The 27119-nt window shown below is 42.4% G+C and overlaps 1 protein-coding gene across 1 annotated transcript in view; it reads right to left on the bottom strand.

Moving 5' to 3' along the window:
• Positions 1-25812, bottom strand: part of mdga2a (MAM domain containing glycosylphosphatidylinositol anchor 2a) — a 93529-nt gene extending 67717 nt beyond the window's left edge. The window contains exon 1 of the mRNA XM_059352691.1: positions 25731-25812. Coding sequence (XP_059208674.1) covers positions 25731-25803 — 73 coding nt within the window. The 5' untranslated portion in view covers positions 25804-25812. The remainder of the gene's footprint in view (positions 1-25730) is intronic.
• Positions 25813-27119: the final 1307 nt, after the last annotated feature.

The following is a 27119-nucleotide window of genomic DNA, read 5'->3' as shown; positions in this document are numbered from 1 at the left end:
TTAAAGTCTCGAATGATAAACAAACACTGACCTCCCGCAGAGAAGATCAGGGATCTGTTTCCTCCCCTTTAATGCTCTAATCTGTCCATCCCTTTAATTCAGGAAGTGGTTTAAAGCCAAAGCCACACACACACACACACACACACACAGACACACACACACACAGACACACACACACACACAGACATACACACACACACACACAGACAGTGGTTAAATCAGGGCGAGCTCCTGCTGCCCTCTGAGACTCGCTGCTCTACTGTACAGGCCTGAGTCTGCTGAGTGTGTGTGTGTGTGTGTGTGTGTGTGTATGTGATGCAGACACACAGTGACTCATCCTCCAGCAGAGTGGAGCTGCAGTCTCATGCAGTGTGTGTGTGATGTTTTGTGTCTCTGATTAAGTAAAACTGAAATTAAATCAGTTGTTTGTGTTTGGTTATTTGCACAAATAATAAAATCTTTAATTTTTTCGTTTGTTCTGTCTCCTAACGATGATGTCACTACTGTCTGTGATCTGATTGGTGCAGACGGGAACTAAACATCAAGGATGTTCTGAACCTCAGGGTGTAGCAGATGTCTTTGAGGAGGCTCTAGAGGTCTTTGAGTGGATTGTAGACCTCTTTGATGTAACTGTAGACCTCTTTGAGGTAACTGTAGACCTCTTTGACGAGGTTCTAGCAGTTGTAGAGAAGATGAGACCATGCAGAGATCAAATACTTCTTTGAGAAGGTTACCGAAGTCCTTGAGGATACTGTAGGAGATTCTAGAAAGATAGTAGACCTCCTTGATGAGGTTTTAGAGCTCCTTGGGTGGATTGAAGACCTCCTTAAGGAGGTTCTAGAGTTTGTAAAGGTCCTTGAGGAAACCTTGAAGAGATTCTCAAAATCATTGAGACGGTAGAGCTCCTTGAGGTAACTGTAAACAGGACACAAACGCCGGTCACCTGGTTGAAAGACCTGCAAGGGTTTGACCCTTTCACAAAGGGTATATATATATTATTATAATATGTTCCTTCATCACCTGATAATATTTTGTGGGACCAAAAATTCCAGTGCTTGACTTTCCTCAGAAAGTCATGAGCACAGCCTACCTTATCTGTGGTCTGATAAACAGTAAATTCATCTATTTGTGCTTTCGAGCCACTGTGGCCAGGAACCGACCGTCGAGGCTTTCATCACACAGAAGAAACTGCAGTTTCATCCAAAGTAGGTTAGAAAAAAAAAGACGCATCCAGGAGAGTTTCTTTGTTCAGGAACATTCATGAGATCCATTAAAGAAACATTAAAGGAGAATATAGAACGGGACGAAACCAACAGCTCTTCACACTTCATGTCTTCAGCAAACATCCACAGAAACCAAACTCTGAAGTCAAACTTTAGTTTGACTCTAAATCAGCAATAAGTTGAACTGATCTGAGACCTGAGTCATTCAAGTAAAAAGCTGTCATAACTACAAACCTGATTTAATCTTCAGGTCAGGACTCAGGTTCAGTCAGGGATCACAACTGTTTCATCTAGTTTTCATTTATTTATGTCAAAGAGCAGAAGTGGAGAGGCAAGACAGATAGACATGAAACTAAATATTAAAACCACTATCTGTCCCAGATCCAAATCTGTCTCCGTCTCACTCAGGTTCACTCTAAAACTCCGTCTCTGTCTGCTGGTCTCAGGTCAGATTTATCTTCGCTGTTTTATTCATGTCAAAGTAAAGATTTTTACATCCTCTCTCTCCATGTTATGTAAGCTCTCTCGCTCTATTTCTGGAGCCAAGGATTTCTCAGAGGAAGCTGCCGAGTCAGTGGGGCGGCTAAAAATACTGCCGACATCTGATTGGCTGACGGCACTGGGCTCCTTCTGCATACGTAATGAAGCGGAAGAAGAAAAAGGATGAATGAAAACCAGCAGACTGAGATGATTCTCTGCTGTTCAGCAATGAAAATATAAAGCATCTGATTGGCCGTTTGGATTGTCACATGACTGTTGTGCTCTGTGATTGGTGGAGGTGACGAGATTTCAGGTCTTGGTCCTCAAACTCATTCCAGAAATCCTTCAGAAGGTTCCAGAGGTTCTTGAAGAGGTTCCATGTGGTCTTGAGGAGGTTTCATGGGTCGTTAAACATTTTAGGGCTGAATCGGTCCTTGAAAAGGGTTTTAAAGGATGTCCTTGATGAGATGACAGTACTCCAGTATACCTTGTCTAGATGAAAAACTCTAAACATCCTAAACAGAGTTGAAGAAGTCACCAAAACAAATCCAGATGGTTTCTCTCTTCCAGTGGTCCCTAAAAAGATTACAATAGGTTCTGAGGTCTTGAGGAGGTTTCAAAAGACAATAAAAGATTTCAGGGTGTGGGTGGTCCTTGAAGAGTTACTAAAGGTCTTTGATTGGGTTCTTGGGTTGGGTTGGGTCTGTTCCAGAGGTCCATAAGGAGGTTGTAGAAGTCACAGTAGTCAAGTAGTCCTTGATAATTTCTTGACATCCTACAGAGAGAGGTCTTGACAAAGTTCCTAGGATTCCAGTTGGCACTGAGGAGGTGCTGAATGTCCTTGATGAAATTCCTGAGTTACCTTAAGATGTTCTCAAGGCCTTTAAGGAGGTTCTAGACTTAAAACACGATGTTGTGAAAGTCCTTGAGCCAATTCCAGGAGTCCTCATAGAGAGTAAGTTTGCTTAATGTAAGCATTCCATACTGCTGCAAGTTTAATATCGACCAAATAACGACCGCCAACAATCACTTCTTATACCCGATTTGCATTAAGGAGAAATACGAAATCTGCTTATTTTTAAGTTATTTGTATTTGTGATGGAAACTTTTAAAGATATGCCATTAAACACAGCGGCCCGACCTTTCTGTTGTTTCTACTGTTCATTTATACTCTGTGTTGTCTTTGATAAAGTTAATCTACCCAACAGCAACATCTCTTCACCACTCGCTAGTTTTGGGTGACTAAGTCTCTTTATTCTGCAGCTCAGCAGGTTATTAGGACTCCAAAGTGACGTCAGTGAGTGTGTCGTTAATGAGACATGAAAGCATCAAACATGTGTTTTCTCTTCAGCTGAGAGTCTCAGTTGTTCCTCTGCCATGTTTCCTCTGAAGACCTGAACTGAACTGAGGTGAGCAGGATTCTGTGACGTCACATTGTAATTTACAGTAATATGACCTGGAGTCAGTCCTCCAGCCTGGAACACATCCTCATACTCTGAGGCAGAGCAGAGAAGAAAAGGTTACACTTCTTATCTCACATGATCTCCACTCTCACACACATTATCAACACACTGCTCTGCTGCAGCCGCTATGACACCACGCATCCTGCTGCTGCCTCCTGCTGCGTCCTGCTGCATCCTGCTGCATCCTGCTGCGTCCTGCTGCTGCATCCTGCTACATCCTGCTGCTGCATCCTGCTGCATCCTGCTGCGTCCTGCTGCGTCCTGCTGCATCCTGCTGCCTCCTGCTGCGTCCTGCTGCGTCCTGCTGCATCCTGCTGCCTCCTGCTGCATCCTGCCGGTCCTGCTGCGTCCTGCTGCCTCCTGCTGCGTCCTGCTGCCTCCTGCTGCGTCCTGCTGCCTCCTGCTGCATCCTGCTGCCTCCTGCTGCGTCCTGCTGCGTCCTGCTGCATCCTGCTGCCTCCTGCTGCGTCCTGCTGCATCCTGCTGCGTCCTGCTGCGTCCTGCTGCGTCCTGCTGCTGCGTCCTGCTGCTGCGTCCTGCTGCGTCCTGCTGCCTCCTGCTGCCTCCTGCTGCGTCCTGCTGCATCCTGCTGCGTCCTGCTGCCTCCTGTTGCCTCCTGCTGCCTCCTGCTGCCTCCTGCTGCGTCCTGCAGCGTCCTGCCGGTCCTGCTGCGTCCTGCTGCATCCTGCCGGTCCTGCTGCGTCCTGCAGCGTCCTGCCGGTCCTGCTGCGTCCTGCTGCATCCTGCCGGTCCTGCTGCGTCCTGCTGCGTCCTGCTGCATCCTGCAGCGTCCTGCCGGTCTTGCCGGTCCTGCTGCGTCCTGCTGCGTCCTGCTGCATCCTGCAGCGTCCTGCCGGTCCTGCTGCGTCCTGCTGCGTCCTGCTGCATCCTGCAGCGTCCTGCCGGTCCTGCTGCGTCCTGCTGCGTCCTGCTGCGTCCTGCTGCCTCCTGCTGCATCCTGCTGCAGCATGTTACGCACCATAACTCACGCGGCGGAGAGACGAGTGTAAACCATTCATCTTCTCAGAGAGAGAGACGGAGGAGCGAAGCAGTCAGCCAGGAAATTCACATCTTATAGTCTTACTAGCAGGAACACTGTGAGAGCAACACTGACAAGCTGGAGGGAAGGAGGGAGGGAGGGAGGATGGATGGATGGATGGATGGATGGGTGGATGGGTGGATGGATGGGTGGGTGGATGCATGGATGGGTGGATGGGTGGATGGATGGGTGGGTGGGTGGATGCATGGATGGTTGGATGGATGGATGGATGGATGGATGGATGGATGGATGGGTGGATGGGTGGATGGATGGGTGGGTGGATGCATGGATGGTTGGATGGATGGATGGATGGATGGATGGATGGATGGATGGATGGGTGGATGGGTGGATGGATGGGTGGGTGGATGCATGGATGGTTGGATGGATGGATGGATGGATGGATGGATGGATGGATGGATGGATGGATGGGTGGGTGGGTGGGTGGGTGGATGCATGGATGGATGGATGGATGGATGGATGGATGGATGGGTGGGTGGATGCATGGATGGATGGATGGGTGGGTGGATGGATGGATGGATGGATGGATGGATGGATGGATGGATGGGTGGGTGGATGCATGGATGGTTTAGAAGAACCCCTAAAAAACATGAATGTATTTATCCACAGAATTACGGTGTCAGCTTCACAGAATTTGACAGCTGAGAGAAACATGCACAACAAAGTGCAAAGAGTCTCAGCTTAGTGCCTTTTAACACACAGAGACTGTAAAGTGTCCAAGACTCCGATCGATCAAATGTAAAGTAGTCACAAAGTGCCAGAAATTAGAAGAGCTTTACATTTATACAGGAAGGATGCAGCAAAGACTCACTAATACCTTTCCAAACTAAAGTCACAACTCTTTCAAAAAGGTTTTCAAAGATAACATCTGAAATAAAATCAATCAATACAAACATCACTGATCAGTAAATCAGTGGTGTCAGTCAGCTGCAGAGTAAAGCTCACAGACAGACCAGCAGACTTCTTTCATCAGTTATCATGCAGTATTCATTAGTCATTATCCTTAACCGCTTATCCGCACTCAGGTTGCCAATTCCAGCTAACAATGAGAGGTGGGTTCACCTGGGCAGGTCTCCAGACTATCACAGGGTTTACACAACAATTTGGAGTCACCAATTAAACCTAAGTGCATGCTTTTGGACTGTGGGAGGAAACCGGAGAACATGTTGAGAACCCACGATGACACGGGGAGAACATGCAAACTCCAGACAGAAGAGCTGCAGGCCGGAGTCGAACCGGCGACCCTCTTGCTGTGAGGCACCAGCGTGTAGCCTGGCATGCAGTAAATACGTTTTTTAAATCAAACATACAGCATAGTATTTGTGTAATTTGAACCGGTCTGAGCAGAAAACACGTCCAGTGGGGATTAGAAAGCAGAACATGTACATCTCGCTCCCAGTGGGGAATCACATGGAATCAGATCATTTGATATGTGGCTAAATCAGATCCAGGCCTGAACAGTCACTTCTTCCTGGGACAATCCCACCACTCCTGGCTCCGCCTCCGTATGGACAGAGCTGCTGCCCCGACACAGAAAGCCTCTTTCTCCTCAGCCTTCTTCTCTTCTCTTCTCCTTCTTCTTGTTATCATCTACAGCATTTATGATATTGTTGTTCATGGTCAGTCCAGGGCAGTGAGCAGCTCATACTGCAGTCTGATGAAGGCCCGTTTAAATAATAATATCAACAGACAAACAAAAAAAATCTGAAATGAGCCCTAAGAGCTGCAGCGTGAACGCAGCCTAAAACACTCAACTGTGAGTTTTGGCTGTAAGTCGCTGAGGACCTGCAGTGTGCTTCTCTGTGGTTCAGATGTTGGTGCTGACAGGGACTTCATGGTGCATTCAGGTTCACCTCACAATCTCTGATCAAACTCAAGCTGTTGGTTCTTCACAGCTTGTTCCAAGTTGAATAAGTTATTTCCATTGTGCGTATTTTAATTAATGTTAATTTGCGTTCTTGAGTTGTTTAAAAAAATATTATCCATGTTTTTCACACGATGTTTCGGGACATACCAAATCTTTTTGTGCCATAGTAAATATTTGGTATTTGGTTTTTGGCATGGCATCACTCCTGCAGTACTCTATCGTTCAATCAGATGAGCTGAGAGCTGTCTGGAGGCGGGGCTTCAGGGCTGCACTGTTGTTTATGAAGACATTCCTGAAGTCAAACATGTTTACAGAGAGCAGAGAGACAAACAGCAGCTGCTGATGACTGACAGCTGACTCTGCTGTTGCCTAGTAACTGAAGACGCTCTGCAGGTCCAGATCCCTCTGAGGCTCCATGAGAAGAGATGATCACCAATAAAACGTATTGATTACAAAGTGTTGTGTGAGCAGAGAGGAAGCTCTGGAAGAATACACAACAGAAAAATACTGAACTTTAATTTTCATGTGAAGTCTGGAGGAGACAGAGACTGATTCAGAACATTTAATAAATATATAATAATATATATATTATATATATATATTATATTATAATATATAATTGTTTATTATCTTTAGGGCCTCATCAACACGTCAGGACTTAAAGATAAGGTTTGCTCACTGCTCGGGCTGAGATAAATGCCACGTCAGGTTAGAAAACTTAGAAACAAGTGGTAAAAATCAGCTTCCTTCTCATTTCTTTTGAAAGTTGCACATGTGCAGCACCGATCAACTCTGAGAAAATAGTAACTAGTAAAGACAAGCTAAAGAGCTGAAGCGAGTTTTACATCCTGCAAACAAGAGTTTAGATGGAAGCTCAGTATTACAGAAACACACAGCCTCCGCCGGGCCTGAATGAAACATGGACGCTAGGCTCCCTAAGCTTACTGTCATCTGGTCGCAGGGGGCAGAGAGCTGGGTCCACCTGGACAGGTCTCCAGACACACAGACACAGACAGACTTTCTCTCATTCACTCCTACGGGACATTTAGAGTCTCCAATCCTAAGACTGTGGGAGGAAGCCAGGGACACAGCAGAGCTAACCACCACCGTGTCTCCGCTTGCTGCGTATTTTACTTCCTGTTTAGACTCATTTAACAGATTCAGCTTCTGTCCAGACTTTGACAGCTTTCTCTTACACAGAAACATACAAAACGACCTCCAGCATCGAGAAATCTGAAAATGACTGTTTGTCAGAGTTTTTATGACAAAATCTGCTCAGTGATGCTGGACTTTGAAACGGGACAGAGAAGAACTTTCTGTTACCAACCCGATCTCTTTAATCTGCATACAAATAACACAACTTTACACGATCAGATTGCAAACAATTCATACACCAAAATTCCAGTTCAGCTGCCATAGACTCCTATGAGAGTCTCTAGCACAGCTCCCATTGACTCCTATGAAAGTCTCTACCACAGCTCCCATTGACTCCAATGAGAGTCTCTAGCACAGCTCCCATTGACTCCAATGAGAGTCTCTAGCACAGCTCCCATTGACTCCAATGAGCGTCTCTACCACAGCTCCCATTGACTCCAATGAGAGTCTCTAGCACAGCTCCCATTGACTCCAATGAGCGTCTCTAGCACAGCTCCCATAGACTCCTATGAAAGTCTCTACCACAGCTCCCATAGACTCCTATGACAGTCTCAGGACATGGTAAGGTTCACTGCTGGAACAAAAAGCTTTGGTTCGGTTGAATTTGTGCTCCGTCAGCACTTCTCTAAGTTTAGGGCCAAACAGTTCCTGGTTAGGCTCTAAAAGACAGTTTAAAGAGTAAATAAATGATGTAAATGCTGGAAGTGAAGTAGTTAGGAGGACGACATGACTACTGGAAGTGACATAGTTCAGTAAAAACCTGATGCAGGAAGTTAAGAGATGTTTCCTTTGGTTTCCAGTACCCAGCCCTCATCATGTGTTTATACTCATGTAGAGTTTTGTTGTTGAAAAAAGGACAAAGAACAACATATTAAAGTGTTTCTTTTGTTCGTTCACTCACACCTGAGAGAAAACTCAAGAAATGTATTTTGGACGAGACCCAAAGATGAGTAGTTTTTACATCTTGTGTGTTTACAGGAAACATGAGCTGAGTCTGAAAGGATGAAACCAGAGTGAGTGGTGTTCCTGGGTGGTGCTGCTGCTGGTGGATGGAGCTGAATGAGGCTGAATGAGGCTGGATGAGGTTGAATGAGGCTGAATGAGGCTGGATGAGGCTGGATGAGGCTGGATGAGGCTGGATGAGGCTGAATGAGGCTGGATGAGGCTGGATGAGGCTGAATGAGGCTGAATGAGGCTGGATGAGGCTGAATGAGGCTGGATGAGGCTGGATGAGGCTGGATGAGGCTGGATGAGGCTGAATGAGGCTGGATGAGGCTGGATGAGGCTGAATGAGGCTGAATGAGGCTGGATGAGGCTGGATGAGGCTGGATGAGGCTGGATGAGGCTGGATGAGGCTGAATGAGGCTGGATGAGGCTGGATGAGGCTGGATGAGGCTGGATGAGGCTGAATGAGGCTGAATGAGGCTGGATGAGGCTGGATGAGGCTGGATGAGGCTGGATGAGGCTGAATGAGGCTGGATGAGGCTGGATGAGGCTGGATGAGGCTGGATGAGGCTGGATGAGGCTGTGGCGCTCTGCAGGCTGACAGCTTACATAAGCAACTGTACGCTGAGCATTATTCTCCAAACATGGCCTTAATCCTCACACTGGGACAGATAAGGCTCCCCAAGGTGGATTTCTGCAGCTGAAGATGAGCCGCTGTTTCCTCCTCTTTGATCTGTCGTCCCCGAAAACCTCTCACACACACACACACACAGACACACACAGACACACACACACACACACACACACACAGACACACAGACACTGTTCTTAAAACATGATTTTAATTAAAATATCAGCCTTTTATATTAATCTAATTATTCATGATAGTAAAGTAAAAACAGATCGTTGCAATTTCGTTAAATTAAATTATTGATCTCAGCGCCATCTAGTGGACTAAAAAAGTGGTTTGAATTCAATATGAAAAAGTCTAATTTGTATTTGAATATTAATAATGTATATCATGTTATGTCAATACATTTCCTCCTCTCGTCTCCTTTCCTCTCCTGTTTCCTCCTCTCCTCATCTCGTCTCTCCTCCTCTCGTTTCCTCATCCTCCTCCTCTCTCCTCTTCTCCTCCTCCTCTCCTCCTCCTCTCCTCCCCCTCCTCGTCATGCTCCTCCTCCTCCTCCCTGCAGAGTGACTGAGTGTTTAGTGGGACAGGATGGAGTCTGTAGACCAACAGAGATGTTCTGAGCCATGAAGTGTCTCTGCTGTCTCCACCCCCATCGCTCACCACCCGGCCAGAAACAAACGAACCCACGCAAACTGACAGCCAGAGGTCAGAGGTCAAACTGTCCAAGCGTGTTCAGTGTTAAAGAACAGATTCTGTTTTATATCACCTGGTAAATAATCAGGGCTGTCAATACATTAAGAAAAATACTGATGAATGGTCTTTTTGTTGTCTTTAGTATTATCTGATTAGATGCTAAACTGAGGAGGCCAAATGTCTGAACTAACTATCGTGCTAATCATATTGATACTTTATCAGATCTGTGTGCAGCGAGCTGTTGAACAAACATCTCCACTGTAAATATGAGTTTACCCTGCAGAGACACTAATGAGGGAGTTTAGTTGAAGATGAATCACAGTTTCAGTGTCAGAGACAGCAGGTGTTTCTGTCCTGATCGCACTAATTAATTACTAACTAACAGCATCTGAACCTTGTCAACTGTTCAATCTGAAGCTAAAACTGCAGCTTTCAGAGTCCACACCCATGAGAAATGTGACACGAACACTGTTGGTGTCAGAAAAAAAGTTTTTATTATTTCTAATGAAACACCTGTCCCATGAACGGGGTTCATTTTCTAAAATTCAATGGCGCTCTTACCTGTGTTTAAAGAAATTTCTAAACTTTAAATAACTGGCCATGCCTCTAAAACAAGTTTATAAAGTGAAGCAAAAGCTATTCACTCCTTTAAGATTTCCTCATTCCTGCAATTTAAGTAACACAGCCTCTTAAATAATAATTCAAACCGCCCCACACACGCACACACACAACCAGTAAAGCAACAACCAACAACAACAACAACCAGTAAAACAACAACCAGTAGGAACAGAGAAAAGAAACAGAATACAGCCATCAGATCGATGATCAATCCAACGGCTGTCAAACTGCAGCTCTGCAGCTGCTAGCTCACCTTTAACAGCTAACTGTTGACAGCTAACTGTTGACAGCTAACTGTTGAACAGCTAACAGTTTAACAGCTAACTGTTGAACAGCTAACTGTTTAACAGCTAACTGTTGACAGCTAACTGTTGACAGCTAACTGTTGAACAGCTAACTGTTGACAGCTAACTGTTGACAACTTTGTAACTGTTGCCAATTTATTGCAACAGATTAAGGAATTAATTTAAGTTGTATTTGTTTCTTCAAATGTTGCTTTATTTGGTATACATTACAAAGCTTTTAATTTGAAGGTGAACTAACTGTTCTCGGTGCGTGTGGAGCATTGAATCATGAACAATGGTTCAGATGGAATTGTTTGTCAAGAGAGACTGGTCATTAATGTGAAGAAGAAGACTAAGGATAAAAAATAACTCTTAAGTGAATTAGATTTTACCTTTATATCCTGTGAATCAAAGTAAAGAACAAACAGCCACTAAGATTTCAGATAATTATTATTCTGAGAATTATATATTTTTTTTAAATAACACATTTGAATGTTTTATCTTGTTACATTTTAGAATATTTTCAGTCACGAATCTTATAAAAAAAATGTATACTTATATTTTTATTAGTTTTTATGCCAGGAATAGTCAAACATGACAACATCACAGTACATTCAAATGAACAATAACATAGCCAGGCAACTGGATTGAGGATGATCAACATTAAAATGTTGCTCTACTCAGTCCAAACAGTATATGTCCCTTTATAACCTAACCTAACCCTAACCCTGTATCTGGCGGTTATACACCACGTCAAACAGAGCACTCGCAAGACAATAAAATAAAAGTAGAAGGGGGGGGGGTCATGAATGACACTCCTCGTTTGTCAAGAACGCCGTCCATTTTTTCCATCTTGCATAATACAGGCCTTTTTTTAGTCCGAGCAGGAAGGTTAGTTTCTCCATCTGGTGAATTTCTTTAATGACCTCTAACCAGTCAGAGGTTGTGGGTGGGTCTGACTGCAGCCACTTACGGGTGATAGCTTTTTTTGCTGCTGCAGACATTATCTTTAAGAGGTATCTATCATTTTCTGCCATCCCGTCTGGTAAATCACTTAGAAAAAGAGTTGTAAAAAAGGCCGTAGTCCAACTCCAAAAGATGTGGTAGTGGTTTGCCTCATCATTTCCACACTTCCTCCAGCATGTGTGAACCGTTGTTATTGAATATGTTTTCATTTTAGGTGTTACAAGGAAACGAACAAGGTTCTTACAACAGAATTTACGCCAATACATAGAACAAGAGTTGGAAAAAGCATTACCACACATATTGTTTACAGGTTATTTTGTCATTTAATTAGGGCCTCGGGGCAATCGTACGAAGCGAAGCCCCGAGCACTACTGTTATACTGTGGATTTTTTTTCTTCCTCTCCTCTTTTTCCGACGTAAGTCGCGAAAAACCGCCCAAAATTTTGCATTGAAGTGAATGGGACGGCCGACAAAAAATGAGCGAAAAAGAACAATAATTGGAGATTTTTAAACGTCTACTTCTCCGGCATAATTTCACCTAGAGACTCCATTTAAACTTTAAACAGTAGACACAAGTCTTGTGTATCGGTGTATTAATCCACGTTTCGATAGGTCATATAGTTTTTTATCAATCCCTGTTCAATGACCATGATCATTTTTGGAGAAATTCTGAGATTATAATGGGTGTGTATTGCACGGAATGTTCGTGTCAGAGTGTGTGACATCATCGCCAGAGTGTAGAGGGAGAGAAAAAACTGTCAAAAAATAAATTTGAAAACTGCACTCCAGGCCGCAAATTCCACTCTACAGAAATAATTTAAACATAGAAACGTAGGAAAATTTGTCTTCTCCCTCACAATCCTCTGGTAAAGCTGTCAGAGTTATAGTTTGGGCGTAGGACGCAGAGATGCACCACCAACACCACCAACAGCCTCATTGGGTCCCATATTAAAAAAGCAGGGAGATTTCTAAAAAAAGGGATATGTAACAGTTTTTTTAGATTGCTCTAACAAATGTATTTTTTAATTTTTCTTTAAAAAAAACATATGTAGACGTTCAGGAAGAACTCGGGACGCTCAAAGTGAAGTCGGATCAATGATAGGTATTATGGTTTTGCCAAAAATGCTTTCTGTTCGAGGCCAGAAATTCCAGTCTGTCCACCTCTGGCTGCTGTCACTCTTTCATTAACAGGTGTCAGTTAATTCTGTTGATTGCTTTGATCTTTGATGTGATTACAGACACACACACACACACACACACATTTAAAGGTTAAAGGGCGTGTGTGTGTGTGTGTGTGTGTGTGTGTGTGTGTGTAAGAAACATGTATGCGGAGGAGTGTAGTATTATTATTATTATTATTATTATTATTATTATTATTATTATTATCAAGGGAATGTTATTGGAAAAAAAACAACCAATAGTTGCTGAGATATTTCACTGTGATCAAAAGGTCAGCAAAACCAAAAAGATGTATCCTCTGGGAAACATGAATGTGATCCCAATCTTTCCACCAGCTTTAGAGATCTTTCGTGTGAAAGTGGTGGAGCGACTGACAGATGAGCAGCAGTGACCCTGACTTTCTCCTAAATCCGTCCTTCTGTTTGTACAGATCGTATTATTCTGAACGCTCTTCCTGCTCCTCCCCCTCCTGCTCCTCCTGCTCCTGCTCCTCCCGCTCCTCCTCCTCTCTGCGAGGAAGCCGGTCGGCAGGAAACAGGAGGCGGGCTAACAGCGCTCCCAGTAATCTGCCGCGCTCCATCCTCATTACCACACATTAACACTTATTAACACAGTAAACCCACAGCTAATGGGTTGATAAACAGGAACACACCGAGAGGGGGGGGGGGGGGACAATGGCGGAGAACGGTGTTTCCTTTCTGAAACAGCTGGGAGAGGAGGAGGTAATTAAAAAACAATTATAATTAATCCCAATTTCCCAGAGAAGGTAAAGAGACAGCAGGTCAAATACACAGAGTTAATGATTTCATCAAAGTCGGAAAATATGCAGATTTATGTCTGCAGACGCTCTGAGCACTGCTTCACACACACACACACACACACACACACACTTTCCACAGTAAAGTTTTTGCAACTGCTTCATTCTGTGTTTCTTTCCAAAAGTCTCAGTTGACAACAGATCACCAACATTTGTCTTCTTCATCTCTTTGGATTTTCTCACTTTTTAAATTCTCTTTCACAACGGTAGTCTGTCTTTAGGTTGGTTGTTGGTGGTGGTTGTTGTGGTTGGTATTGTGGTTGTTCTGGTTGGTGTTTTGGTTGTTGTACTGGTTGGTGTTTTGGTTGTTGTACTGGTTGGTGTGGTTGGTGTCTGGTTGTTCTGGTTGGTATTGTGGTTGTTCTGGTTGGTGTTTTGGTTGTTGTACTGGTTGTTGTGGTTGGTGTCTGGTTGTTCTGGTTGGTATTGTGGTTGTTCTGGTTGGTGTTTTGGTTGTTCTGGTTGGTGTTGTGGTTGTTGTCCTGGTTGTTCTGCTTGTTCTGGAGGGTGTTATAGTTGTTCTGGAGGGTGTTATAGTTGTTCTGGTTGGTTCTGGTTGTTCTTCTGGTTGGTTGTTGTACTGTTCTGGTTGCTGTTCTGGTTGTTGTTGTTGTTGTTGTTGTTGTTGTTGTTGGTTGCTCTTGTTGGGGTTCTGGGGGTTATTCTGGGTGTTCTGTTTGGTGTTCTAGTTGTTGTTGGTTGTTCTGGTTGGCGTTCTGGTGGTTGTTCTGGTTGTTGTTGTTGTTTTTTTGGTTGGTGTTGTTGTTGTTGTGGTTGTTCTGGTTGGTGTTCTGGTTGTTGTGGTTGGTGTTGCGGTTTTTCTGGTTGGTGTTGTTGTTGTTGTGGTTGGTGTTGTGGTTGTTGTGGTTGGTGATGTGGTTGGTGTTGCGGTTTTTCTGGTTGGTGTTGTGGTTGTTGTGGTTGATGATGTGGTTGATGTTGTGGTTGTTGCGGTGGTTGTTGTGGTTGGTGTTGCGGTTTTTCTGGTTGGTGTTGTTGTTGTTGTTGTGGTCGGTGTTGTGGTTGTTGTGGTTGGTGTTCTGGTTGTTGTGGTTGGTGTTGTGGTTGGTGATGTGGTTGGTGTTGCGGTTTTTCTGGTTGGTGTTGTGGTTGTTGTGGTTGATGATGTGGTTGATGTTGTGGTTGTTGCGGTGGTTGTTGTGGTTGGTGTTGCGGTTTTTCTGGATGGTGTTGTGGTTGTTGTGTTTGTTGTGGTTGTTGTGGTTGGTGTTGTGGTTTTAGTGGTTGGTGTTGTGGTTTTAGTGGTTGGTGTTGTGGTTTTAGTGGTTGGTGTTGTGGTGCAGTATTTCCTCTGCATGCTGTCAGACTTGTGTATCTTTAGTTATTGTTCCTTTTATTTCACTGTTGCATGAATTCAGCTGAACTGAACAAAACGTCTCTGGACTCCTGCTGAGCTTCACGGCCGCTGAGGAATCTCGACCCCCCCCCCTTCCTCTCGGCCCGGAGGATCCGGATTATCCCAAACTTCAGGATTATAATATGAGGCTCTCTCCTCGATAACAAACAGCAGCATCAGGCAGCAGAGACAGAAATAACAGCCTGTAGGAGTTCTTCAGTGTGATTCAGCTGGTGACAGCGAGTCCAGAACCAGTGAAGAATGAGTCTGAACTTGTGGGAGGTGTTTCCAGCCACAGTTAGTGTTTTACACATCATCTACAAATCTGGTTTCTCTGTTTTTAATCTGAATCTGATACATTTATTTGATTCTGATCTTCTTTTAATGTTAATGTCAAGCGTTTGTCTAGATCGGCCTCTTTCACTTCTGCAACCAGCGTCTCTGTTTGTTTCTAACTGAAGCGTTAGTCGGACAAAATGATACATTTGAAGACAAACTGAATTTTGGAGTTCAGTAGCTTGTTGATGTGTAGATTCCTTGGATGTCACACTGTCGGCCAATAAACCTGATTAAGATTAATATCAATTATAACAATCTTCATCATCATCATCATCAGTGCAGAGATCACAAAACACCCAGAATTAAAGAAGATTAGAAGAAGATTTTACTGTCATCTATGACCCAAGAGCATGCTGGGAAAATACAGGACTCCTTGTGTGTGTGTGTGTGTGTGTGTGTGTGTGTGTGTGTGTGTGTGTGTGTGTGTGTGTGTGAGTGAGTGTGTGTGTGTGAGAGAGAGATCTGGACACATCTGCTACCTATCACCTTCAGTTACCGCCCCACCGTGTGTCAGAGCTGCAACAGGAGCTGCCAATCAAGACACACACACACACACACACACACACACACACACACAGTGTATGTGTGACAGATGGCTCCAGGATGCTGTTGTTTGGGCAGATTAACCACGGACACAGAGTGATGTTAGCTCCACGCTAACAGGTATTGTTGTTGTTTGTTCTGGTTTCTGTCATTCTTACGGTGTTATTCTGCACAAAGACATGTTTGAGTTGTTGTGATTGTGCTGATTAGAGCAACAGGACTTATAGATTTATAGATTTATAGATTTATAGATTTATATGTTGCAGTGAAACACGAGGACACAGAGAGGAGAATGTGAAAGCAGCTTGGGGTTCAGAGAATATTCCAGTTAGTAAATGTCAGTTACAGAGTTACTGAATCAGCAGTTTGCAGCTGCAATGCAAGGGGCGTGGCCTGTAGGGGGCGTGGCCTGCAGGGGCCGTGACCTACAGGGGGCGTGGCCTGCAGGGGGCGTGGCCTGAGGCGGCGTGCTGCAGGCATGGTGTTGTTGGGAGCGATGCAGCCAAACGGTGAGTGAGTCTGACCTTTTCCATCCAATGAGCTCAGATTGCACATTGTGCTGCAGAGAGTTTATGAGGCAGAAAATGAGCCCATATGGCTGTGAAATCACATCAGTATCATCACAACAAACCAAACAACACATCTGACGGCCACAGTCAACAACAACAACAACAACAACACAAACAGGCTGCATCACACCCAGTGACTGCTGCTGCAGGAGAGAGAGAGAGAGAAAGAGATGGAGGAGGAGAGAGGAGGAGATGGAGGAGGAGATGGTGGAGGAGGAGGAGGAGGAGGAGGAGGAGGAGATGGTGGAGGAGGAGGAGGAGGAGATGGTGGAGGAGATGGTGGAGGAGGAGGAGGAGGAGGAGGAGGAGGAGGAGGAGGAGATGGTGGAGGAGGAGAAAGGAGGAGGTGGTTCAAGTTCCTGGACAGAAAAACAAATTTTGAATATTTTTTTTCTCTTAAATTTGTGATTTTTTTCTTGTAATTTACCACTTATATCTCTGAGAATATCTGAGTTTTTCTTGCAAATTTATGCCGTTATGATCTCAGAGAATACATGAAGTTTTATTGAACTTTGAAACAATGTGGTTCCTTGGCAGAAAAACGTGCTTTTGTTGTAAATTTGCTGCTTTCATCTAAGATAAAAGAAAAGCTATTTTTCTTGCATATTTATGATTTCATAGAATATTCAAGTTTTCTCTCATAAATCCATGACGTTCTGTTTCAATGTACCACTTAATGTACCACTAAATATATTTCTTGCATATTTATGATTTATATTATCAGGCGATATTTAAGTTTCTTTTTATATATTTGACACATTAATCTTTGAGAAGATCCAAGATTTTCTCTGCAGATTTATGACGATAATATTGGGGAAAAAACGGAACCGGTCCAGATACGCAGTGAAACTCAAAATATGAAATAAGTTTTGTTTGTTTCTGTTCTACTTTATTCTACTTCCTGTTTTAACCTGCACACAGTTTACACGACAGGATTCTGTTTATTCTCCTCCAAGGCATTATATTTTATTATATTTTATTATATTTTACAGGAAATCTACTTCATGACCTGACGCAGGAAACGCATCTCTTCATCGTCCTAAAGCCTCGATTCAACAAACGTAAAACAAATGCACAGATGTTGCATCCTAATCCTCCTCCCCCTCTCCCCCCTCCCTCCCATTCCTCTCCCCCCCTCCCCTCCCACTCCTCCTCTCTCCTCCCCCCTCCCCCCTCCCTCCCATTCCTCTCCCCCCTCCCCTCCCACTCCTCCTCTCTCCTCCCCCCTCCCACTCCTCCTCTCTCCTCCCTCCCTCCCTCCTCTCCTCTCCTCCTCCCACCCTTCCTCCTCTTCCCTCATTTCATTCTCCCTCCTTTCTTCTTCTTCTGCCTCTCTCCTCCCTCTCCCCCCCCCTCCGCTCCTCCCTCTCTCCTCCTCCCCCCCTCCTCCTCCTCCTCCTCCTCTCCTCCTCCTCCTCCTCTCCTCCTCCTCCTCCTCCCCATCAGTCAGCTGATAGACTCTGTGGGACGTCAGCTCTGTGACTGTGTGACTGTAAGTAACAGTGATGTAATGCGCCTCCTCCTCTCTAATCTGTGACATATAAGATTACAGATAATCTGTGTGTGTATGTGCTGACGTCACACACACACACACACACACACACACACACACTCTGTTATGCTGACGGAGTGTGTGTGTGTGTGTGTGTGAGTGTGTGAGGCTGCAGCTGCAGCAGGTTTGACTTCAGGAAGGATCTGCTGAATGTTTTATATAATTCAGCGTTTCCTGCCGTCAGCTTCCTCTGAACTTCTGACGAGAATCAAGTCAAACATATTTAACGATGTTTTCTCCTCATTTAGAGTTGAAACCTGTTTGAAACTGTTTCCTGATCAGAGGTGAGGAGGGACGAAGCTACAAAGTCAAACTGTTCCTCAAAATAAAAATAAAAATTCTTTAAATTCACCACTTTTTTCTTCATATTCATGATTTAATAATCTCAGAGAATAGAAGTGTTTCTCATAAATCCATGTCTTTTTCCTTGTAATTTTCCACTTTAATCTCTTGTAGGTTTATGACTTTATGTCTCAGAATATGAGTTTTGATCCAACACTGCAAGGTGAAATGAGGTTTCTTGACAGAGAAACTTTTTTTTTTTCTTGCAATTCTTTGATCGCAGAGAATATCTGTGTTTACTTGCAAATTTATGATTTAATAATCTCAGAGAATATTCAAGTTTTGCTCATAAATTTGTGGCTCTTTTTCTTGTAAATCTCCCGCTCTAATCACAGGATTGAGGTTGACTCATTATCCTGCAAATTTATGACTTTATATTCTCTAAATTGTATTTCATGCATTGCAAAATAAGACAATGTGTTTCCTCGACAGAAAAACAGTTTTAAAATGGTTATCCTAATATATTTGCCACTTTAATCTCTGGGAAAAGAAAAAAAGTGTTTCTCCTGCATATTTATGACTTCATAATCTCAAGGTTTTCTCGTAAAAAATGACTTTTATTGTACATTTTCCACTTTAATCACTGAGCATTTCTGAGTTTTCTTCTATCTGTAGGTCTGTTCTGAAGCTTCTGGTGTTTCCTGTTCAGAAAGAATTCTGTCCAACAAGTTCTCCAACATAAACATATTGTGTGTCAGTACCACAGATTATTATTATAATTAATAATTATAATTATTATCATGTAGGCACGTATCACAGCTCGTTCTCACAATATCACACGGACGGTAAAAACAGGCTGCAGTCTCTGTGGATATGTGGTAAAACCACTGAGCTAGGCTGGGCAATATATCGACATAAAATATATATTCATATCTTTTTAAATGTGATATAGAATAAGACCATATCGCATATATCGATAGTTTAATTTTTTTCTTTCTTTATATATAAATGCTGCCCTTACTAGGGTTTGTCATATTCAGTTATTTTGTAATGTTTGTTATTCTTTTCTCATATAATTATATTTATTTCAGAAAAAGATTGGCCTATTTTAGTTCATGCTGTTTTAATTTAAGATTTTTTTTTATTTAAATGTGCACTTTTTTAAAAAGGTACTCCTGTTGTTTTACAGTATTTATGTTCAGTTAAATAAACAGTTTCAATAAAACTACTTGTGACATGTCATATTTGACTCTGACTGAACATTTGCTCTCACTTTGCGATAAAAATATCAGGATATATATCATATATCAATAATCAGCCTAAATATATCGCCCAGCCCTAGTCGTAGGTACGTAGTGTGTTCTAACAGTATCACGCTACGGTCCGCGGCTGTAAAACAGGCTGCAGTCTCTGGATTCATGTTGTAAAACCACAGAGGTTTAAAAGGTTTAGGGCAGAGAACGTCTGGTTAGGTGCTATAAAGGACAGTTTAATCAGTAAATAAATGTATGTAAATGGCAGGCGGCAACCTCTTTTTCTGAGCAGGGAGGCGAACCAGGAAGTTCTGCATTCTCCCTGAGACTCCAGCAGTTTTTAGTTTGTGCTTTTTCACCAGTCCTCCTGTAAATCTTCCCTCCAGGCGTCACGTTTCCTTAAAGAAGACTCAGAGGATCCCTCTGCTAACATGTTATATAGTTTGGAGATAATTCCCTTTCCAAAGCAATTTTTTTTCATTTCCGTTTCCAAAGTGGACAACGGATGGATCGACTGGTTTTGAGATGATCTAATAAAGTTCCTCACCTGCAGGTATTTGAATTGATGTTTGTTTGGAATATCATCCTGATATGGTTCCCCCATCGGGCTGACGCGTGACACCTAAATACTTCTTAACCTGATACCAAATTATAATCATATTTCTGAGTAGAGGATTTTTTTTTTCTCAACATTTCGACTTTTGCTGAGTATATGCTCTGACGGAGAAGGAGAGGGACTTATCTGTAAAATAATAATCAGTTGAGCTGCCCAATAGGACCAAAGTGGATTGGGGCCTTGAGGTCTCCTCGATCATTCGGTAGGTACAAGAATGAAAAACGTAGCCTCGTCATTTATTATTCCACAAAAAAACGTACAAAAATGTTCTTTAAGCGTGGGAATAAATAAACAGGAGGTGGCAATAGGATGTTCTGAAACAAATACAGAAGTTTGGGCATTATATTTAATTTAGGAACATTAATTCTTGCGATAAGCGATAAGGAGTTCCATCTATCCACAGAGGAAGTAAATGAGTCTATCATGGGGTTGCAGTTAGCCCCAACAATGTCTCTTATTGTATCCTAATCCCCAGATATGTAAAAAACAGTCTACCTTTTTGAATTGGGAAGAGTTTCCAGCATTATTTATTTCTTCAAAGTTAAGTAACATTAATGAAGATTTGTCTTTGTTTACTTTATATCCTGATATCCTTCAAAATGTGTTTGTTAGCTCTAACAGGGTGGAATAGAATTTTTCCAAGAAGAGAATGACGTCATCAGCAAAAAAAGCAATTCTGTGTTCCTGTTGGCCTACTGACAGACCAGTTATGTTTTAATGAGACTGCACTGCAATGGTAAATGGTTCAATTGCTAGAATAATTAGAAAAGGGGGACAAAGGACACCCTGCCTACATCCCTGTTTGATTTTAAATGATTTAGATATAACTCCATTTCAAATAAATAGGGCCACTCAACTCTATCAAAGGCCTTTTCTGCATCCAATGATAGCAAAGCAGCATCTGGTTTTTCTTCCCGATTATGAAGAATATCCAACACTCGTTTCACATTATGAAATCCTTGTCTACCTACAATAAACCCATGCTGGTCGCAAGCAATCATGTTTGGTAAAATGTTCTCCAGCCTTCAGTTCTACAAGGTTTACCAGGTTTGGGCAGTAAAGTTATCAGAGCTCCTCTTAATGAAACAGGGAGGATTCCCTTTTCAAATGAATCCGAGAACATGTTGAAAAGAGGGGATAGCAATTATAGCAATTTATCTTTCATTTGTTTTATAAATTTCTGTCGGCAGCCCATCTTGGCCTTAATGATCTATCGCTATAGATATTTCCTCCTTAGTTATAGCTGCCCCAAGATCTGCACTTATTAATCCTGAAATGTTATTTGGAGGGTCTCTAAGAAAGGATTATGTTCTTGTCCTACATGCGTTATGCCTGAGCTGTATAACTTTTCAAAAAAGACCTTAAAAGTTTCACTGATTTCTAGTTTGTCAACAATAATCTGTCCATCACTATTTTCAACTGAGGTAATGTTTTCCTCATTTTGTAATAGTTTGAGGTGCCAGGCTAATAGTTTCCCCCAGATCATAAAATGCCTGCTTGCTTTTGCTGACGCAAAATATTTCAGGCTGCTTTAGAGGCAGAAAGTTTGTTAAACTGTGTTCTTAGTAGCAGAATGTTTCAATGGATGTTAAGACATAACGCTAGATATTATTTCCCCCTCAAGCAGTTTGATCTCTGTTTGCAACATTTTGTTTTCTGATAAATTTGTTTTGCCTTATAACTTGTAACGGTAATTATCTGACTCTTATGTCGGCCTTAAAGGCTTCCCACCTTAACGCTTTATTGAGCGAAGAACTATATTTGGTAACTTCAGTGGATATCTAAATGTCTCTCTGTTTGGTCGTAGAAACACATGGATTTATTCCAGCTAATCAGCAAAGATCATGACATCTGACCAATCACTATGATAATAATAATATTAACTTTATTGACCTTGACCTCCAATGTAAAAATGAAAAATTTTGAAAAGAAATCTGCAAGAAACAGTTATTCTTCAATGACTTGTACGAGGACAACTTGACTATGACGGCATATTAATTATGAATTAAAAAAAGATTTCTCACTTAATAATCTCAGAATATTCAAGTTTTCATCCAGTTTTGGAAATTGAAACAATGTGGTTTCTCGACAGAAGAACAATTTTCTTTAAGTGTTTTTCTTTTAAATCAACCATTTTAATCCCAGAGAATAGCCACATTCTTTATTGCATATTTATGACTTAATAATCTCAGAGAATATTCAAGTTTTTTTCTAATAAATGTATATGAGAGATAGAAACGTACCATTGCAACAACAGAAGGGTAAAACTAACCTGTCTCATGTCTAACCAGCTCACGTTCCCTATTAATGAACCATCCAACGCTTCACAGTGATGGAGAGCCAACATCAAGGATCAAACAGCAGCGTGGTATGAATGCCATTCCTCCCTGTAATATCTTCTCTGATACTTAAACCCAACAGTCAGACGGATCGTGAGGCTTTAACTGTTTGCAGAGCTCGTTCTTCGTGCCTGAACACACAACCTGTGTTAACGTTCTGACGGGAGAACAGCTGGATGCTGGAGCTGCTCCTCAGATTGTTGTGTTTCCTTTTAGATTTGGGAAACGTTCAATCAGACAAACTGTTGGTTTCTGTCGACTGTTTCACTGCTTCCTGTCTGAAGTTCACCAGGACAGAGAGCTGGATGAAGCCGGAGCTTCTTAAAGTCTCTCAGCTCTCTGCTGGTGTCCACGAGCTTCTTCTGTGTGTGAACTGAACTCAGGGTTGGACCTGCACTTATATATATATATATATATATATATATATATATAGGTCGCCATTAGTTCAGTAAAATAAGCGACGGGACACGCTGCAAGTCTCCTGAGTTCTGGAGCAGAACAAACCCAAAACTGAGCCTCTACATTATATTATATATTATATTTATTATTATTATTATTATTATTATTATTATTATTATTATTATTATTATATATTATATTAGGAACAAGTCCAAAACACACAACTCACAACTGCCAATATTTACCAGCGACTTTTCAAAATAAGAAGCCCAGAGTAGCTTATAATCAGCAGACCAGAGTCCAGAACTACAACAGACCAGGATATGTTCTGGTTCTTCTGGTTGTCTCGCTTCATTCAGCCAACAGCCTCCTCATGGATCAGAAGCATCATGAAGCTGGTTATCAACCCTTTAACCCTTCAGGCTCTGTGTTCACATTAAGGTTCTTGGGAGCGTCATTTGACTCAACTACCAGGAAAAACGTTTTTCACCCACTTATATGAATTATTATTACAGCTAAAAGTAAAACTGTTGCTCTAAATACGGCACACGATTAATTTTGGCCGAAACTGTGAATTCATGAAAGAATATATGTATTTAACCGCTCCACGCTCTCAGTGGCTCCTGTTGGTTTCTAACCTGACAGCTGCACACTGTTACACTGAAAACTGACTTTTAAACATTATAAACATGATACATCAAATAAATTTCCTTTTTGCCAACTTCAAAAGGAAATTATTTAAGGCTTATTATCTTGGATAAACAGGCTAACAATAGACATTGTCCAATGATTATTATATTATATATATATTATATTAGCTGTAATACCTGCAGTTTCAAACGAACAAAGTCCACAGGATCTTCCCAAAAGGTTGTCTCATTTTCCAAGAGAACTGATTGGTGAATAACGCTTTCATAGGAACATAACCTGCTCAGCACGGTGATCTATCAGATTAAAGGAGAAACACTTCCTGATACTGAAACCAGAGTCAGAGCTGAAGTTACCTCACTGACCCTCAAACCGCTTCATAGTACAATAATACATAATAATAGTACAGAGCTCTGGTACCTGGCTGCACCTGAACCAGCTTCAGGAACACTCACACACACACACACACACACACACACACACACACACACACACTCACATACACACACACACACACACACACACACACACACACTCACACACACACACACACACACACCAGCCTGTAAAGCATCAGTGCAGAATAAACAGTAAGCTGAACTCTGCGGTCTGCAGCAGCGTGTTGTTGTTCGACCCAACGGTTCAATATTTTACCGTTTATAGTTGCATCTGTAATAAATACTCCATGTAGCTGTTACTGCATCACACACAGTCAAGGTGTTTCTTTACCTGCAGCGCACACACACACACACACACACACACACACACAGTGATCTATAATAAACTTACTGCAGTATTACAGTAAAAAGAGTGAAATAAGGTCAGTACAGTAATAAACTCAGAACTGCAGTAAAACAGATAAAACTCGCTGCACTTCATACAGAAATATTAAAAGAATATTTCACTTCTTCCATAAAGATCAAATAAAACTGTTTATTTCAGATTCTCGTTCCTGTCCAGCAGAAACATAAACAGACGACTTAATAAAGTATTTATGCGTCATAATGGGACTGTAGACGCTCTGAAACACCAATTAAAGAACACAGAACAACAGATCGTTATTATTAATAAATCCTGTGTTTAAAGAAATAAACTTGCTGAAACTCGTCACACAAAGCCGGCCAATCAGGAGTCAGCTCCAGCTGTCAATCATGACGTCACAGTTTTATAAACCAAACTGATCAGAAACATGAAACACTGAACAAACAGCGAGAGAACGACTCTGATCCGTCCTGCTGACGGCACAGTTTAACTACTGAAAGTATTTTTACCAGTTCATAATAAAGTTATTATTATTATTATTATTATTATTATTATTATTATTATTATTTCAGTCAGTCAGTCTAAACCCTGAGACACTCACACACTGAGCATGTTGACAGATATTAAAAATGAGACAGTAGGATAACAATTATAATACGTAGGGAATCGATATACGATATATATCCCGATATTTTTATCTCAGAGTGAGAGCAAATGATCAGTGAAAGTCAAATATGACATGTCACAAGTATTTTATTGAAAGTTGTTTATTATAGTGAACATAAATACTGTATAACAGGAGAACCTTTTTAAAAAATCAAAGCTCCATAAAGTGCACATTTAAATAAATAAAAGTAGCCTATGAAATAAAATAGGCCAGTCTTTTTCTGAAATAAATATATTTATATGAGAAAATAATAAGGAGCATAACAAAATATCAAAAATGACAAACCCTAGTAAGGGCAGCATTTATAAAGAAAGTTTATTTCAACTATAATTCAACTATATCGATATATGTGATATGGTCTAATTCCATATCACATTTAAAAATATATCAATATATCTTTTCATGCCCCCAGACCCCCTAGATGGTCCCTGTAAACCTACATGGACCCTGTAAACCTGCAGAGTCCCTGTAAACCTGCACAGACCCTGTAAACCTGCAGAGTCCCTGTAAACCTGCAGAGTCCCTGTAAACCTGCACAGACCCTGTAAACCTGCAGAGTCCCTTTAAACCTGCACAGACCCTGTAAACCTGCACAGACCCTGTAAACCTGCAGAGTCCCTGTAAACCTGCAGAGTCCCTGTAAAGCTGCGTCAGGATGTGTAATAATGAATCCCTGCAGATATTAATAACAGGATCAGAGTGTGTCCTGGTTTCACAGGTGTGTGTCGGTGTGCAGCAGCTACCTGTTGTGCCTTCAGGCATCAATGTAACATGACTGAATGAGTAACACACACACACACACACACACACACACACACACACACACACACACACACACAGTTAGCCTACACACAGCTAAATCCCTCACAAGGTCAACTGGATGTGGGTGGTATTCCGTTAGCCGCTGCGGTGGTAAACTGTGTTCAGCGGGTAAAATCTGTAGACATGAAAACATAATAATAATAATAATAATAATAATAATAATAATAATAATAATAATAATAATAATACCGCCGTGCTTACCGTACACGCCCTGGCCGTGCGCGCCCTGCAGGAAGCCGGTAAACAGCCACAGGAGACCGAACACTGAACCCATCTTCACATCGTCCTGTGTCCGGCGGGCTGCTGCGGTCCCCCCGGGGAGGAGGTCTTCGGATCGGTTCCCCGCAGCTGCTCCTCCCGCCTCCTCCTCCTCCGCTCCGGCCGGCGTCCCTCCGCTCGGAATCCGGCCCGGTCACCGGTTCTCATCCACAGATCCGCCTGCGTCCCCGCCGGCACCCCGCCACCACCCCCCAGACCCCGGTCAGACCTGACGGCGAGGTCCGGTTCGGCTCATACCGGAGCTAACGGGCTGTGAAACGGTGAGAGGCGGCAGGAGGTCCGCGGAGCCCGGAGGACGGCAGGGGTCTCAGCCGCGTCTCCTTGCTGGTGACATTGTAGGAAAAAGATTAAAATTCAGGAGAAAACGCGTCGGTGCGGCAGATCCTCCGGCCGGGAGGAGGCTCACAGGTCCCCGCTGCCCCTCCGCCGAGTCCACCGGGCTCCGTGTCCGTTAGTCGGTACCGGAGTTCCATCCATCATCCGCTCCGCTCCGCTCCGCTCCGCTCCGGTCCGGTCCGGTCAGCTCTCCGCGTCAGGCCGGCAGCAGAGGCAGAGGGTCGGGCTCCGTGACGCCGTGACGCCGCTCTGAGCTCCGGAGCAGAAGAAGCGGTCAGTCCGGTCGACTCGTCGGTGGATGTTACCGGTGAGGGACGTCACCGAGCGAACCGAGCGGTGAAGGCGAACAGAGTGGCGGAGAAACGGCTTCCGGGGAGTTATTTTCAAAATAAAAGCCAGTGACCAAACCGCAACGTGTTTAGTTTTGTCTGATTCAGCAGGAGGAAACACTTCTCATGTCGAGAGTGAAATTAGACTTTCCTGATGGATTTAATATACTAATACTAGTATACTAGTATATATATATATATATATATATATATATATATATATATATATATATATATATATATATATATATATATATATATATATATATATAATATAGTAGTACTAATACTATAATACCAACAGGTGTGTTGTGCTTCGTGGTTAATGGTAAAAATTGCATTAAAAGGACATCAATGAGTCTCTTTAACACATTTTTACTGAAATAAAGTCATGAAAAGAACATTTTCTCATACTAAGGCATATTTGCCCAAAGCAATTACTAATGTAGAATTATATAAATATGTTAATTTTGAAATTTCCCCATTGAGGGACTAAGGATATCTTAATCATAATCTTACTTGTTTACACATTTAGCTAGATTTTAATACATTTCCACTTTTTTTGTTTTCTAATTTGTTAAAGAATTTGACCAAATTTATTGTATTGTTATTGTTCTTTTGTTTTTGTTTTTATTTAATAAATCAA

The sequence above is a fragment of the Centropristis striata genome, chromosome 16 (assembly GCF_030273125.1).
Source record: "Centropristis striata isolate RG_2023a ecotype Rhode Island chromosome 16, C.striata_1.0, whole genome shotgun sequence".
NCBI lineage: Eukaryota > Metazoa > Chordata > Actinopteri > Perciformes > Serranidae > Centropristis > Centropristis striata.
The sequence above is the reverse complement of the archived record's forward strand: the minus strand, read 5'-3'. Positions and strand labels throughout refer to the sequence as shown.